Raw genomic sequence first — 18,316 nt, 5'->3', positions numbered from 1 at the left:
AACGCTCTGGGGATCTTTCAGTCTCCGTTCATCTCATTCTGCACTGTTGCACTCCCATTTTCACTTCGCTGCTGTAGTTGTGCTACATTCTCAATTGCGACACCATACACGAGCTCTTTGAGACAGCCCCAAAGGTAGAGGTCCGGGGTTAAGATTCGGAGATCATGCGGGCCAAGCAACGGTCCCGCGCGACCTACCCACTTACCGGGATAAGTAAGATTGAGATACCCTGTTGCCTCCCGATTGAATTGTGCAGGGACACCGTCGTCCATGAACATAAGTTGGTTCGTGTAGCGAGTGGAACATCATGAAACAGACCACGCAACTCATATTCCAAAAACTGTCTATACACCTTGCCAGTTAGACGCAGTGCAATAACATGTGGTCCGAATAACTGATCCTCCACTGTACCACACAAAATTATCACTGCAAAACGATGTTGATATCCTCGTACTGTAGTTAGCTGAGGATTCTGAAACTCCCACACGTGGACCTTATGAGCGTTCACGATAACCTCCCGGGTAAAGAGTCTCTCATCAGTCAACAGTACCCGACGACCGAACGCTACATAAGCAGCATGGCGCTCGAGTAACCACTGACAGAAAGCCTGAAGTCTAGGGTGGTCTACAGGCGTCATCTCCTGCACCTGCTGCAGGTGAAATGGATGGAATTGCTGTTTCCGAAGCAGGGGCCATACATTTGACTGAGAAACCCCCACAGTGGTACTTACACGGCGGGTACGTGTGGTCGGCTCTTCATCTATTTTCCAGAACGTTCTCTATACGCACTCCATCCAGTTAAGGCCGACCTAACCGAGGCGCACCACGAACGTCACATTCCCTTAAACCCCTGTCCACTGCTGTGAAAGTGTGTGATCCGGTACTCTTCTGTTTGGAAAAATTTCCACATGCTGTCTTATTGCTACTCCCGCGTTGTCTTTCTCCTGCGGTGTAAAGGAACTGCATATCCCCACATTTAGCGTTGCGGATTTTTTTTTTTTTTTGGGGGGGGGGGGTATTGGCGTTAAGTTCCTATGGGACCAAACTGCTGAGGTCATCGGTCCCTAGGCTTACACACAGCTTAAACTAACTTAAACGAACCTACGCTAAGGACATCACACGCACCCATGCCAGAGGGAGGACTCGAACCATGGCAAGGCGTCACAGACCACGCGGCTACCCCGCGCGGCGTTTGAGTACTCCATCGTACAGTACACAGTGGTCGCGCAGGTTAGCCGCGCCGTCTCAGGCGTCCTGTCACGGTCTGCTCGGCTCACCCTGTCGGAGCTTCGAGTCCTCCCTCGGACATGGATATGTGTGTCGTCCTTAGCGTAAATTAGCTTAAGTTAGATTAAATAGTGTATAAACTTAGGGGTCGATGACCTCCGCAGTTTGGTCCCATAAGATCTTACCACAAATTTCCAAAAATTTCCATTACACAGTGACTGTAGGCTATGGACTAACGACAGATTTAAGGTGCCACTACACTACGAGAGTGCCATGGAGTACAATGGACTACACAAAAGTTAAGTAAAAAAAGGCATTTCGTGCCAGAATCAATTGAGTAGTGTAGAGGTGTGTGCAAAGCAACATCGGTCGATAAGCAGGAGAACGCGACACGCCAAAAGCCGGTACTGGCCCATGATGTAATGCCTACCACAAATCATGTTACCCAGCTAGGAAATAAAGCAAATTCAGACAAATTTTAGTTACCATTTTACTCTTGGAAATAAAGCAAATTCAGACAAATTTTAGTTACCATTTTACTCTTATTTTGATCATACACTACACCCACGAAGTGAGTACAGTTACTTTTGAATCAGTCTCTATAAATGGAGCACTATTAATTACGTTACTTTATGTGAAGACCAAGGAATATTACAGGAACAGCTGCCCAGACATTGGAAGAAAACTTTTTCCCACGACAGATAAGAAAGAGAGATCATTGTTTTGGAGACGGAGGCAAGAATTTGCTCGAAGTTTTGAAGGTCACTTTCGTCACTCCACTGTCTGATTGGGCTTTCTGCCTATCGTAGAGCGTAGACAGTTTTTAGAATAGGGTGTTTCCAAGGTTGTGTTTCAACTCTGGCATCCAATTCAACGTTCAACAGTAGTAAATGATAAACTGTTTCGTTCTGACTCGCTGACGTCTCGGTGGAAGAAAACACGCGGAAGGGGTCTGAATCAGACTGTGGAGCGCGAATCAACCACTTTTTCGTTTATCACAGCAAAGGCGTGGAACATCCACAGTAAAGCACCACCTCCGGAAAGTGCACGGGCTTGAGTAATGCGAAACCTAAAATACGAGTCACAAAGCGATCGTGTATACTCGTCACTGAATAACGAATACGCCACGAGACTCAAAGTATTGTGCCGTTACTGCGTGAAACGTTTCGGCACTCGTATGTTTTCTTCCCCACTGGCAGTTCGTGCCGCCTGGGTAGTTACCGAATTCCTATAATCTATTATTTCCAGTGCAAGATTAGCAGTGATACGTGCTACCGAAAATATTTTGTCACTCGCCGTGTTTTCTTTTTCGCACGCAGTTCGTGTCCGTGTCTTGCTGGGTTTTCGTAAGCCTCCATTTCCTTTCACGTGGACACGACTCGTTTGTCCTACGAATCCAAACGCGAATAAAAGATTGGCTGAGTGACTAGTGTAGGAACTGTATTCAACGACGACAATTTCTTCGATCTGCCTACGTTCTTTGGAAAGTGTTCAGTTCGACCTTAGAATTAAATTACGATCTGAGCTGAAAGGATAGATTACTTCTGTTGCACAAAGAATATTCACATTAGCTCTCACTGACGATAATGTAGTACATTTTCTCATATTCTGATGCAGTTATCGTGTAGCGGAAATGAAGCAGACGTTGTGATTTCTGTCATAGAAGAGCCAGGAAATAAACAAAAATGTGATTTGTATCGATAGTATTACAGCCACAGGAGGGTTCACAAAAAAATAAAAAGATAAACCATTTTTAAGCAGCAGAACATCTTCAGCCGTGAATTTCGAACTCTTTATTAAGCCACCGGAGTCGGTCCCACATTACTTCGTCATCAGGCCGTTACCCGATTTATCCTTGCTGAGTGACCTGATGACGATGTCATGTAACATCGAAAGCGGTAGCTTAATAGATTTCAAAATTTACGACTGAAGGTGTACAGCTGTTTACTTCAAATTGATCAGTCGGCATCACACATGGACGTAGAAGAAAAAATGGTTCAAATGGCTCTGAGCGCTATGGGACTTAACTTTTGAGGTCATCAGTCCCCTAGAACTTAGAACTACTTAAATCTAACTAAACCTACGGACATCACACGCATCCATGCCCGAGGCAGGATTCGAACCTGCGACCGTAGCGGTCATGCGGTTCCAGACGTAGAAGAGATCTGCATGTAATAGTAATCAGTAACTAAAGTAACGAACAGCGAATACTTCACAATGGGTATGTGTTTCGACAATAGTGAATACTGTCCGCCCCTGGTAGCTGAGGGTCAGCGCGACGGAATGTCATGCCTAACGGCCCGGGTTCAATTCCCGGATGGATCGGGGAGTTTCTCCGCTCAGGGACAGGGTGTTGTGTTGTCCTTATCATCATCATTTCAATCCCATCGACACGCAAGTCGCCGAAGTGGCGTCCACTCGAAAGACTTGCACCAGGCGAACGATCTACCCGACGGGAGGACCATGCCACACGGCATTTATATGCTGCTGCTGTGGTCTTCAGTCCTGAGACTGGTTTGATGCAGCTCTCCATGCTACTCTATCCTGTGCAAGCTTCTTCATCTCCCAGTACCTACTGCAACCTACATCCTTCTGAATCTGCTTAGTGTATTCATCTACGATTTTTACCCTCCACGCTGCCCTCCAATACTAAATTGGTGATCCCTTGATGCCTCAGAACATGTCCTACTAACCGATCCCTTCTTCTGGTCAAGTTGTGCCACAAACTTCTCTTCTCCCCAATCCTATTCAATACTTCCTCATTAGTTATGTGATCTACCCATCTAATCTTCAGCATTCTTCTGTAGCACCACATTTCGAAAGCTTCTATTCTCTTCTTGTCCAAACTATTTACCGTCCATGTTTCACTTCCAGGCATTTATATAGTGAATACTTAAGCTACAAAATAGTCACTACTTCCACACTATATGGACATTTCTACTCATTCGATTAGGGAGACGTAGTTCGGAGTAATTACAGCATGTCGAGGTTGTATTTCCTGTGAATGTCACCAACACATAGTTCAAAAATGTTCAAATGTGGGGAATTCCAAACCGCTGAGGTCATCGGTCCATAGACTTACACACTAGTTAAACTAACTTAATCTAACTTATGCTAAGAACAACACACACACCCATGCCCGAGGGAGGACTCGAAACTCCGGCGGGAGCTGCCGCGCAATCCGTGACAAGGTGCTCCAAACCGCGCGGCCACCACATCGTATAGGAGCTTTGTGTACAAACATAATATGGTAATCGATGTTCAACTGTTATGCCGTCGTGTGTACAGCATGTTCAGCAGACAGCAGTCTGGCAGTCTCTATCATCGAAGATTGAGTGGAAGAGTGAGGAAGGTTGATGGAGAAGTTCGGTTGAAGAGGGAGAGAGAAACATCTGACTGGAGGAGAATAGAGGTTCCAGAGGGGGGAGGATGTCTTGTAGATCGATTTGGTAAATGAGTAGAAATTAGATTTTTATAAGGGAAAAATAATATCTGCTGCCTCAGATGTTCCAGCTACGCATATGCTCGATCGTAAACTTGCAGTGACGCACTTGCGCTTTGCTTGCAGGCCTATCGTACTTCCTGCGGATGCTGGGTCCGGCTATCGGCTACTCGCTCGCCTCGCTGTGCCTCAAGTTCTTCATCTCTCCCAGCCTGACGCCCACCATCACGACCAAGGATCCGCGCTGGCTGGGCGCCTGGTGGATAGGTGAGTACGCCTCCCGCAGTCTCAGCTCCTCACCCTCTACGCACATCTCCCATTTACCACCTATGCTTGTTAACTACCCACAGCCAGTTATCTCTAAAACTTTTAATATCTCCTGCAATTGGTAAAAAAACGTAAGTCCGAAGGACAACAACAAATGGCCAAGTTTCTAGGAGAAATCTCGGGATTGTCAGAGATCAAAAGGGGAGTCATACTCGGAGATGGTTTTCAACTGTGCCTCGGAAAGTTAGGAGGGAGCTGAGATAAGCACTCAGATGAGAAACAGTAAAATGTTGGCTCAGAATAGCTAAAGATAGGCTGGGCACATATCGTCAAATCCTTACTAACAATTGCGCGGTTTTGCTATATTAGGAACGTTAATCATAACCGCAATAAGACAAAAACAACGAAACCTGGTACTGAAGGCGACGAAAAACTGTAATTGTGAGAGTAGTTTGTCCCAAAAGTCTCAGCTGTTTTAAAACCGATTAAGCTACACAGACTGAGAGAGTTGTTTGCACAGGGTACAAACAAGGCTTTTTGATTAAGTTCATAAATTCTTCTTTGAACTCCTGAATGAACTTTTGAATCTAGGTCTTGTACAAATGATCCTGTTCAGTACCTGCAAAGATCTTCTGTTCTGTTAGTGGCTTTCTTCCCTGTTTGCTGAAAATAACCTAAAAAGACTCCTTTACTTTTGCTTTTCTGCTTTCTATGTGAAAGTAAAGAATGATTTCACTGATTTGATCTACGTGCGAGATGTCCGGTGTGCTTCTAGGATCCCCCCTTCTTTTTTTACTAAATATCCAAAAGTGTCACAGTGTAGTTGGCAAGTTTGTAGAAGATGGCATAAGAGGCGTATAGTATGACTGGCCGTGCATTTCCGTCCGGGATTCACAGAGATTAATACAAACCGTCCTCGGATTATCTAAGTCAGTCGTCGCCTGCGAATTCCTCCTACCCGTTCTGCCGAGAACCTCTCGTAGCTGATGCCCCACGCAGAAGCAGTATCAGCATCATCGGGTTCTCTGGAAATTGAATTCTGTACTTTCTATGTGATGAAAGCGGGAAGCTATGTTAGTTGAAATAATATTGTTGCTTGCCCTCACGATATGTTTATTCACGAACGCCATTATACGCCACTAAAGAAATAATCTATTACTTTTAATTCAAAACAAGGTATTTACCGAGAGGATTGTCTTACGACGGAACTAGATCGGAAGGCATCCTATGGGCGACTGGCGAATGGCGCGCAGTCTTGATCTCGTACTCACAGTCGTGGAACGTCGTTACTCTTCGTACAACTTCGATATCTTCAGCATTGTTCATTTGTTTATTGGAGTGACTACTTCCTTCCGACGCAAAGTTGTTCTAAGAAGGTGTTTACGACCAACAGGCTTTTCCTAATATCTGTACTGGAAAAAAGTGCATTTTATGAGCAAATATTTATTAAACAAAATTACTTTCTCCGCGCCAGAATGGCTGTGGTTTGCCTACGTATCGTGCGCTGGCGTAACTGTCATTCTCACTGCTAGCCACAGCACTTAACCCCATTGTCTACAGGCAATGCGAGCCGGTCCAGCGACTTCTTCAGCCAGCGTGGGAATCGTAATCTTACTGCTTGCTATGCCTTTCGCGTTGCTGCCAGGGCTTTTTGACTGCTACAGAATCAGTGTAAAATGTAAATTTGGGAAATAATAGAGTAAAATGTAATCTGTAAATAAGGAGTACCTTACATGCTGTCATAGATTATACAAAAATACTTCGAATTATTTGTAACCACTTAAAATTTAAGAATTCCAGCCAGAAGCTCAGTTCACTTTGTGTTGTGGGGTATTGCTTGAAAATCTTTTGCCCAATTGTGACTGAGTGGACTGTTCAACCTTGATCAAGTTTTCTCTCAGTACATCATCATATTTAGATAAGTTTGTCAGCTATAGAAAATTCCTTTACTTCCCGTAGCGTATACTCCCTGTGTCCGAGGAATGCAAGATCTTTCTTCAAGAAAAACCAACGTGATGTCTAGAAACCTTTTTAAAATATTTCTCAATTTCCTGTTTACTGTTTCAAATGCTGTCTGGGTAACATGATCAATTGTTGTATGGGCGATTAGACTTATTCTTAAGGTACTCCATTTTGGAAAACAAGTTTGATCTTTTCCTGAGGTTTCGCGTTTGTAGATAGTGGGTTTGAGTGCTGTGGCCAGCTGTGCGAAAGACAGTTACGCCAGCGCACGGTACGTAGGGAAACCCCAGTCATTCTGGAGCGGAGCAAGTAATATTGTTTAATAAATATTTATTAATAAAAGCCACTTTTTCCAATACAGATATTAGGAAAAGCCTGTTGGTCGTAAACACTTTCTTAGAACAACTTAGGACTAAGCTTGAAAACAGTAGCAAATTTAGATGTATTGTTCAAACGTGCGCCTGTGCGAAAAACCCTACAGCAAGAACAGTACAAACTTCGGTTTGTAGTTGAGTATGCAATCTAGGTTCTCTGAATTTTCTCACGATTTGGTTGACTGATGTGGAACAAATCAGACATTAACTGTCGGTTAGCACCTTTCATATTATTCTTATCGCCTTGCCTGTGTACAGAAACAAAAAGACGTCCGAAAACAAAATATTAGTTTCCTTCTTCATTTTCTCCCTCTCTATCTCGTGCGCTCTTTTCCAGTCTTTTTCATTCAATTTACAATTATCTACAAGATTTTCTACAGTTTCCTTGAGCTCTTCAGTTTCTCCGTGAATATCCTCTCTAAGTGGCTCTTAATTTTTGTTATTTCTATCAGTTTTTTCATTACCTATAAATTCAGTTTCAGAGTGAGATAATCTTACAACATCTTCTTGCATATCATTTTGGTCTGGAGTTTTTTGAATACTAGATGCTGACGCAGAAGGTTCCACAAATTTCAGCATTGAGTTGGCCAGCGACTGGTTTTACTAAACTTTGGCTCCCTGCTTTTTTCTCTGCTACATTCTACTTGGGCAATTACGTTATGTGTTCATTTATATATTTTAAATTATATTTCTGCAAAGAGAAATAAGTTTTATCTAAAAATATATTTGTTGTTGTCAATAAGAAAATTATTCAGTGATAAAAACAAAATAATTTTTAAAAACTTTTAATTCCTTAAGTACAAACAGCATTTACTTTTAAGCATTTAATTACAATGAAATTGTTACGTGCAAAGTAAAGGGAATTTGACTTAGTATCTAAACAATTCTTCAGAATGATACCGAAAAACGTTTTGTAGCATTAAAATACATTAATTTGCTAAACTTTTGTGAATACAACACAGAAAAGCATTTTTTCACAGTTTCTTGCAAGCAGCTCACTTGCCGAAAGCTAGTTAACATTTGAGCTACGACAGAGACGAAAGCACTTCATTATCTGCAGTGTGGCCCAGCCCTTAAATCCTCCCGTTTTTGTCGCTCCTCCTGCTGCTGCTGGTATGTGCTTTTATTCCTTTATCAATCAGAGACAACTTCATTCTCTCTAATAATGTGGCATGAATGTCTATTACTAATTGTATGACAACCTTTTCCATGATATGTTAATTTTATGTTCCTTGACGAATACCCTTCTTTGTGTATTTTTACTGGTGTTCATTTTGTAAATGACTTGGGGGTATAATCTGCAGACGTTTAAAAATTAGAGCACAGCAGGGGGCTATGTGCTTGTTTTGCGCCCAACACTACGGATGTTCGTAGATCCCTTTGTGCGGTTGTAGAAAGCCAGGCATTTTACAGGCTCCTGTATGTTCACATATGTTGCCATCAGTTTGCATTGATTATTTTGAACTAAACAGTGAGACCTGATCGGAACATAAAACACCACGTGCATTTGTCTCGTAAAACCAGCATCTCTGTATTTACTGGTCAGGACCGCAGCAGGAATTCCACTTTTATTTTTGCGTAATATACCTTCTAAACTCAGCTTCAAGTAGATCAAGGTTTTCGCAAATAGGACACTCATATGGCTGTTATGTTGGTTATATTTCTCCCCGAGTCTTTTGTGTGAGTAACAAGATCTATAAAAAGACGTTTAACACGATTATACTGACTGAACGAAACCTCAGACTATCATCCTCTATACATTCTCAGATGTTTGCAGAAACAGGAATTTCTATATTCTGTTATAACAGCCGCCTTTTAGTCCACTTTTCTTTGGATTTTAGGAAATACTGCTTAAATGAGGAGCGTCCCCCGAAGTAGAATGCGTTACTCATCAACCGTCGAATCTTCTGTAAGGCTATACAGTTTCTTGTATTTTTTCCTATGTGGCCCAGAAATTCACGAATAGCAAATAATAGGTAGGTTTCTTTATATCATAATCAAGTATTGAACTTGTAAATACCGAGTGACACTACTATTTGACGTCGCACTTGCAGTAAATAATCAACTCACATTGTATTTTCTTGTAATTTTCAATGTCTTTTTGTTAAACTGTACAATACTACGCACTATACTGATAGCTACGGCAAAGCAAAGTTCTGGTTATACGATAGACGATTTTACGGTTGGGTCCTGCTTTTTAAATCTAAACATTTGGGAACCATGTGCATTTGTCTCATAAAACCAAGCAAACTTGAACTCAGCATCTCTGTATTTACTGGTCAGGACCGCAGCAGGAATTTAACTTTTATTTTTCCGTAATATTCCTTCTAAACTCAGCTTCAAGTCAATCAAGGTTTCTGCAATTGCTCCAAGTAAAAGCGTGAATATAATATTGTGGTCTTTAGCAGTACTCCTTTAGCTGAATGGCTGCTTGTTTTATTTCACGACAGTGATTCCAAGGCAGTGTAAATTATCGTCGAGTTATACAAGGGCAACAAAGAGAAACCACTCCCCAAAACTGATATACACTGAAGAGCCAAAGAAATTGGCGCAGCTGCGTAATATCGTGCAAGGCCCCCGCGAGCACGCGGAAGTGCCGCAACAGAACGTTGCATGGACTCGACTAATGTCTGAAGTAGTACTGCAGGGAATTGACACCATGAATCCCGCAGGACTGTCCACAAATCCGTAAGAGTACGGGGGATGGAGATCCCTTTTGAACACCACGTTGCAAGCCATCCCAGATATGGTCAATAAGGTCCATGTCTGGGGAGTCTGGTGGTCGGGTATCGCATTTTCCGGCTGGAATTGCCCAAGTTCGTCGGAATGCACAATGGACATGAATGGATGCAGGTGATCAGACAGAAAGCTTACGTACGTGTCACCTGTCCGAGTAGTATCTAGACGTATCAGGGGTCCCAAATCACTGTAACTGAATACGCTCCACACCATTACAGAGCTTCCATCAACTTGAACATTCCCCTGCTGACACGCAGGATCCATTGATTCATGAGGTTGTCCCCAAACCCGTAGACATTCATCGGATCGATACAATTTGAAACGAGACTTGTCCGACTAGGCAACATGTTTCCGCTCATCAATAGTCCAATGTCGGTGTCGACTGGTCCACGCGAGGCGTATCGTGCAGTCATCAAGGATACACGAATGAGCCTTCGGCTCTGAAAGCCCGTATCGATGATGTTTCGTTGGATGGTTCGCACGCTGACTCTTGTTGATGGCTCAGCATTGAAATCTGCAGCAATGTGTGGAAGGGTTGTACTTTTGCCACCTTGAACTATTCGCTTAAGTCTTCGTTGGTCCCGTTCTTGCAGGACCTTTCTCCGGCCGCAGCGATGTTGGAGATTTGATATTTTCCCGGATTCCTGATATTCACGGTACACTCGTGAAATCGTCGTACGGGAAAATCCGCAGTTCATCGCTAACTCCGAAGATGCTGTGTCCCGTCGCTCCTGCACCGATTATAACACTACGTTCAAACTCACTTAAATCTTGATAACCTTCCATTGTAGCAGTAGTAACCGACCTAACAACTGCACCAGACACTTGGCGTCTTATATAGGCGTTGCCCACCGCAGCGCAGTATTCTGCTTGTCTAAGTATCTCTGTGTTTGAATATCGATGCCTATACCAGTTTCTTTGGCGCTTCAGTGTAGTTAAACTTTAACTTCACCACGAAATCCAAAGATGTAGAATATACGATAGATGAATGTCTGCACAGCATAGCTCCGTCTCAGTAAGAGACCTGTGAACATTCGTGCTGCCTTTGTCTGCATGCTTTCAGTAGCCCCTTTAAGTCCTAAACAAGTCCTATATGGTACGGGTCCCACTCAGTCGAGCACTATTGTGGGATAAATCGCACGTTTGATTTGTAACCAATCTCCTTTGCATGCTGATGGTATTTCCCCAGTATTTTACCAGCGAACTGATGTCTCCTAACTGCTTTACCCACGACTGATGCTATGCGATCTCTCAATTTCATGTTCCTACAAAGCGTTACACCCGAGTATTTGTATGAGATCATCGTTTCCAACTGTGACTCGTTGATACTGTGGTCATAGGATACCACGCATCTCTGTTTTGCGAAGTGTAGAATTTTACATTTTTGAACATTTAAAAAGTCTGAGGTTACCGTTAATATTGTCCACATGTTCACCAACATACAATATCAACAGCAAGGGACCCAACACGCTTCTCTGGAATACACCCAAAGTTACGTCTATATCTGTCGATGACTCCAAAAATTCCACAATGCACTCACGAATTTTGCTTGGTACCCATACGATCGTATTTTTAATAATAAGAGTAGGTGTGGTACTGAATCAAACGATTTTCAGGAATTATGAAATACTGCATCTACCTGACTGCCTTAATCCATGGCTTTCATTACGTCATATGAGAAAAGTGAAGTCGTATATGTTGGCATGAAAGAGGTCATTCTGTCCAAGATACCTCCGTTTGTTTAAGCTCAGAGTATGTTCTAAGGTTTTATAACAAATGGATGTTGGATGGTAATTTTGTTGATCACGTCTCCTATCCATCTTGTAGACAGATGTGACCTGTGCTTTCTTCCAACTACTGAGCGACGTTCTTTGTTCAAGAATAGATTATAGTTAACAGAGGCGAAAATTCAGCCACAAATTGGCTGTAGAATCAATTAGTGATCCCATTGGGTCCTGGAGCTTTGTTTAATTTTAGCGATTTCAGTTGTTTTTTAGCGCCAGTGATACTAATATCTGTATCATCCATCTTCTCAGTGGTACTAGATTGAAGCTGGGCCAATACTCATGTAAAGAAGCATTTGGAAACAGAGTTAAGCGCTTCTGGTTTTCCTTTACTGCATTCAATTTCAGTTCGTCTCATCCGTGAGTGATTGGACACCAACTACAGTGCTACTTACAGTACTATCAGATTTCTTTGGGTTTTGTGGAAGATCTTATGACATCATTCTGTTGCGGTAGTCGTTGAAGGCTTCACGCATTACGTCTTCATAACCAGATGTGTTTCATTTAGTATCACCCAATCTACAGCTCTATGGTTCGTTTTATACGTATTATGCATCTGTCTGTTTCTTTAGAAGTTTCTTTATAGTGATTGTATTCCATTGAGGATCCCTGTCATCATGAAATTCCTGCTAGCTACATAACTATCTAGCGAAGGGTCAAATATTCTTTTAAATTTGAGCCATAGTTCCTCTATAGGCTTCTGTTCTGAACTAAAGGAGTCAATTTCCTCATTACTGCTTCTTTGTATAGTTGAAAATAAATCTTTCTACTTGTTTTAGTTCTCCTTTGTACTTTGGTATTTATTGTTGGTATAACTGCCTACTGGTCATTGATACCAGTTCTGACACGGATATCTTTAAAGAGGTCAGGCCTATTTGTTGCCATTAGTTCTAATACCTCCACCGTGAGTGGGTTTCCGAATTACCTATGCTAGGTAGTTTTCGGAAAAGGCATTTTGTAACGTTTCACAGGATGTCTTGTCACGCCCACCACTAAGAAAACTGCAATATCCCTATTCGCAGGAGAACTATTGTGAAGTTTGTAAGGAAGAAGAAAAGGTACTGGCGGAAGTGATGACGGGTCGTGAGTCGTGGTTGGGTAACTCAGTTCATTGAGCATTTGCCTGTGAAAGGCAAAGGTCCAGAGATCGAGTCTCGGGCTGGCACACAATTTTAATCTGCTGTGAAGTTTCTTCCGCATTCTCAGTTTCAGAAATAATTCATTGTTTTGAGCACTACTGTATGCTATATGCCGACTATTAAATTTTGATTTTATGTATAATATTTCAGACAATGTACATCACAATTATTTACGAATACTGCAGTGAAATTACAATGTAACAGACATTCTAATAAAAATAGGTCTAGAAACTAGCAGTTTTGCGAGATTATTATGAAAGTCTGGTTATCAGCTGCTACTGATGTCACTGTGAAATATTGTCTTAGTGCAAATATATTTGACATGTCAGCTTTTCAGTTCAGTCCTGATCTAACTGCGCTCAAATTTCACCCATAGTCCATAGCATAGTTTGGTTATGTGGTATCTGAATGATGGGGCATCGGTACACTTTGCTGCTAGGGTAAAACTACATGTAACGTGCCAGTAGTTATGGTCCAAGCGGATGGGTGAAGAAGGATCTGTGCCTTAGCTTCCAAGATCACCTAAGTCCAATCGTTTGGGTTCTTTCCTGCGTGTGGTTGCTACTGTCGAAGAACCGAAGCAGTGATTGTACAGACTTGTCGTGATTTACGAGATGGTCCGGAGGTGTTTAAAAGAGTTCGTAGCTCTCTGTAGCGGCGAATGCAGTATTCCATCCAATTTTGACGATTTCACGTATAACTGTTGCTTTAACAGCTGGGAGCGTACAGTAAATTGTAAAATATAATGTCCTGAAGAAGCGTTGCACTTCTTGTTAAGGTAAGCCTTGAGTGAAAGTTTACGATAATTAGATGAGAACTTAATCGAAAACTTTACGTTTCAAATGCATTTCTATTAACTAGAAGAGTATTACATACTGAAGTGTGGCAACCCGTAATCACACATTGGCCGTTTTGTAGCAAGTAGCTCGGTCGCGGATCAACTTTTACTCGAACGTTTTTGCTTCTGTTATCGTGTCCTCTCAGCTAAGTCAGTTTTCTATATTAATTACGATACGCCATGGATATCTTTTTCTAACAATATACTACCATTTCTCGCTAACGTTTAACTTTTGTATACTAAATTTTTGGACAACACGTAAAATATCACAATGGCATCATGAGAATAGCATGCAACTCTCGTCATATACAACTGTTGGTGAAAACTTTGAAATCATTTTTATGAATTTATTTTAAATTTCCTGTGGCCATAATAAGAGCATTTCACTAGGTGAAGAAGTATTGCTTGTCATGCTGCCAGAATAATATTAGTCCCCATTCCACTACTGCTTAGCCTATTGGCGACGCTAGACTTGCGACAGCGACGGCCTTTCTTTGTGCGGCAGGATGGATGGTTCTGGCGGTGATGCTGTTCGTGATGGCGACGGTGATCGGGCTCTTCCCGAAGCAGCTGCCTCGGGCCGCCGTCCGTCGGATGATCGAGCAGGAGCGGCTGAGGGCCAAGGGCGACAAAGCGGCCCTGGCGGCGGCCGAGAACCCGCCCGAGAGGACCTCTCTGTCCGGTATGTAAACCTCCTCTGGTCCTCGTCACATGGAAGTGACACGAACACCTAAAATAAAATTTTTGCTACAAGTAACTCTGTTCACCGTACGTACAACATGGAAGTAAAAAATGTGCTACGTATTCCTCCGACTTTGTCGTTGCCTCATTGGAGTCCCCTTCGCGCTGGACATAAATCTTGTCCAGGTGAGTACAATCACATACTTGGCGCACAATTAGTACCACACCATTATTACGCTTCAGCTACAGTAACAGCCAAGCGAAGCAACGTCAGTTTCGTTACATATGTGACTCACAAGAACAACTAGAAACAGCCAAACAGCATTAGGTCTGCTTTTTTCATATTTAATCCTCATCCCATAGGGGCGGGTGTGTGGGGAAGGGGGGGGGGCGAGAGGGAGCCCATAGCGGTACAAAATTCCATCCGCTTTGCAGCCAAGATCTTTGAAAAACATGAAACAAATATTAAAATATGAAAACTTCACTGATGGTTTTAAAAAGCCATAAAAGGGGTGAATTAATCTTCTTGAGGTTGAAATTCTTCCGTCTGTGCTTATTTACAATTAGATTTGTTTTTGGAAAGGGTTCGCCTTGAGCGAAACACAGTTTCTTATTTTTATTTGTAAAACAGGGAAAATACTTTTTACTACTAGTACACAAATAAAAATGTCTTATATACTAGATAGTATCTCTTAGATACTACAAGATATCAGATAGATTATATAATGGTAAGACAGAGATTTAGGAACCAGGTTTTAAATTGTAAGACATTTCCAGGGGCAGATGTGCACTCTGACCGCAATCTATTGGTTATGAACTGTAGATTAAAACTGAAGAAACTGCGAATAGATGGGAATTTAAGGAGATGGGACTTGGATAAACTGAAAGAACCAGAGGTTGTACAGGGTTTCGGGGAGAGCATTAGCGAACGATTGACAGGAATGGGGGAAATAAATACATTAGAAGAAGAATGGGTAGCTTTGACGGATGAAATAGTGAAGGCAGCAGAGGATCAAATAGGTAAAAAGACGATGGCTAGTAGAAACCCTTGGGTAACAGAAGAATTATTGAATTTAATTGCTGGAAGGAGAAAATATAAAAATGCAGTAAATGAAGCAGGCAAAAAGGAATACAAACGTCTCAAAAATGAGATCAACAGGAAAATTAAAGAGACCTTTGTAGAAAGGAGAACCACTTGCATGAATATCAAGAGCTTTGATGGAAACCCAGTTCTAACAAAGAATGGGCGCGACTGCTACGGTCGCAGGTTCGAATCCTGCCTCGGGCATGGATGTGTGTGATGTGCTTCGGTTAGTTAGGTTTAAGTAGTTCTAAGCTCTAGGGGACTGATGACCACAGATGTTAAGTCCCATAGTGCTCAGAGCCAGCCAAAGAATGGAAAGCAGAAAGGTGGAAGATGTATATAGAGGGTCTATACAAGGGCGATTAACTTGAAGGCAGTATTATGGAAATGGAAGAGGATGTAGATGAAGATGAAATGGGAGATATGATACTGCGTGAAGAGTTTGACAGAGCACGGAAAGACCTGAGTCGAAACAAGGCCCCCGGAGTAGACAACATTGCATTAGAACTACTGACGGCCTTGGGCGAGCTAGTTCTGACAAAACTCTACCATCTGGTGAGCAAGATGTATGAGACAGGCGAAATACCCTCAGACTTCAAGAAAAATATAATAATACCAATCCCAAAGAAAACAGGTGTAGACAGATGTGAAAATTACCGAACTATCATTTTAATAAGTCACAGCTGTAAAATACTAACGCGTATTCTTTACAGACGAATGGAAAAACTGATAGAAGCCGACCTCGGGGAAGATCAGTTTGGATTCCGTAGAAATGTCGGAACACGTGAGGCAATACTGACCTTACGACTTATCTTAGAAGAAAGCCTAAGGAAAGGCAAACCCACGTTTCTAGCATTTGTAGACTTAGAGAAAGCTTTTGACAATGTTGACTGGAATACTCTCTTTCAAATTCAGAAGGTGGCAGGGGTAAAATACAGGGATCGGAAGGCTATTTACAATTTGTACAGAAACCAGATGGCAGTTATAAGAGTTGAGGGGTATGAAAGGGAAGCAGTGGTTGGGAAGGGAGTGAGACAAGGTTGTAGCCTCTCCCTGATGTTATTCAATCTGTATATTGAGCAAGCAGTAAAGGAAACAAAAGAAAAGTTCGGAGTAGGTATTAAAATCCACGGAGAAGAAATAAAAACCTTGAGGTTCGCCGATGACATTGTAATTCTGTCAGAGACAGCAAATGACTTGGAAGAGCAGTTGAACGGAATGGACAGTGTCTTGAAAGAAGGCTATAAGATGAACACCAACAAAAGCAAAACGAGGATAATGTAATGTAGTCGAATTAAGTCTGGTGATGCTGAGGGAATTAGATTAGGAAATGAGACACTTAAAGTGGTAAAGGAGTTCTGCTATTTGAGGAGCAACATAACTGATGATGTTCGAAGTAGAGAGGATATAAAATGTAGACTGGCAATGGCAAGAAAAGCGTTTCTGAAGAAGAAAAATTTGTTAACATCGAGTATAGATTGAAATGTCAGGAAGTCGTTTCTGAAAGTATTTTTATAGAGGTTAGCAATATATGGAAGTGAAACGTGGACGATAAATAGTCTAGACAAGAAGAGAATAGAAGCTTTCGAAATGTGGTGCTACAGAAGAATGCTGAATATTAAATGGATAGATCACATAACTAATGAGGAGGTATTGAATAGAATTGGGGAGAAGAGGAGCCTGTGGCACAACTTGACTATAAGAAGGGCTGGGTTGGTAGGACATGTGCTGAGACATCGAGGTATCACCAATTTAGTGTTGGAGGGCAGTGTGGAGGGTAAAAGTCGAAGAGGGAGACCAAGAGATGAATACACTAAACAGATTCAGAAGGATGTAGGCTGCAGTAGGAACTGGGAGATGAAGAAGCTTGCACAGGATAGAGTAGCATGGAGAGTTGCATCAAACCAGTCTCAGGACTGAAGACCACAACAACAACAACACAAATAAATGGACAAAATATTGTACACACCTTGTTACGACATGCTGTGAATTCTTTGGATTCTATGTAATTCGATGTAGATGTTTTGTTCCAAAGTTTGCCATCTTAGACTTTAATATAGAACAGTAAGTTCTACATTGAATTACACAAAATCCAAGAAATCCGCAGCATGTGATAACAAGGTATATACTAGTATACAAAATTTTCTCCATTTTTCAGATATGTAAATATTGCCTTAATAAACTCAACTTTGTGTGTGTGCTAGTAGTAAAAAACATTTGTCTTGTTTTATAGCAAATTTCGTAAAACCCACTGATGATGATGTAACTTCAGCGAAACATGTCTGGAGAATAAAGAGAAAAATAAGAAATTGTGCTTTGCTCGAGGGATGAATTCTTTGGCTTTCTGCATTAAAAATATTAAGACTGTGGTGTTTTAAATTAAAAATCTAAAGACTAAAAGACAAAAACCGAAATACGTACGTTAAAAACACATCACAGAAATGGTGACGTCCTTCTAAAAACAATACTACACTTTCGGCTAAAAGCTGAAGGACTTGCACTGCGAGAAAAGAGTCTATGAAGGAGAAAATGTGTTGTACAAAGTTGACCGACGAGGGCAAAAAGAATATGGGGGACTTTTTGGTTGTAACTGTGGAGATGGGGTGGATAGTGGGAAGAAAAAAGTGAGACGGAGTTTGATGTGTAGACAGGATGGTCTAATCAAGAGTGGAAGGGATGAGGAGTCAAAGTGAATAAGGAGGTAAGACGGAGCGGATTTCATTGTCTGGGAGAGGTAGTCAGTTAAAGCTGCTTTGCGATAGGATATGGAGTGTGTTTAG

General features: G+C 41.9%; 1 protein-coding gene across 2 annotated transcripts in view; it reads left to right on the top strand.

Moving 5' to 3' along the window:
• Positions 1-18,316, top strand: part of LOC126089994 (solute carrier organic anion transporter family member 74D) — a 258,239-nt gene that overhangs the window by 176,123 nt on the left and 63,800 nt on the right. For both annotated transcript variants that reach the window (XM_049906953.1, XM_049906952.1), the window contains exons 5-6: positions 4,795-4,935; positions 14,277-14,453. In XM_049906953.1, the coding sequence (XP_049762910.1) occupies positions 4,795-4,935; positions 14,277-14,453 (318 nt within the window). The remainder of the gene's footprint in view (positions 1-4,794; positions 4,936-14,276; positions 14,454-18,316) is intronic.

This window comes from Schistocerca cancellata, chromosome 1 (assembly GCF_023864275.1).
Source record: "Schistocerca cancellata isolate TAMUIC-IGC-003103 chromosome 1, iqSchCanc2.1, whole genome shotgun sequence".
In the NCBI taxonomy this organism is placed as follows: Eukaryota; Metazoa; Arthropoda; class Insecta; order Orthoptera; family Acrididae; genus Schistocerca; species Schistocerca cancellata.
This window is presented reverse-complemented; position numbering and strand designations above follow the sequence as displayed.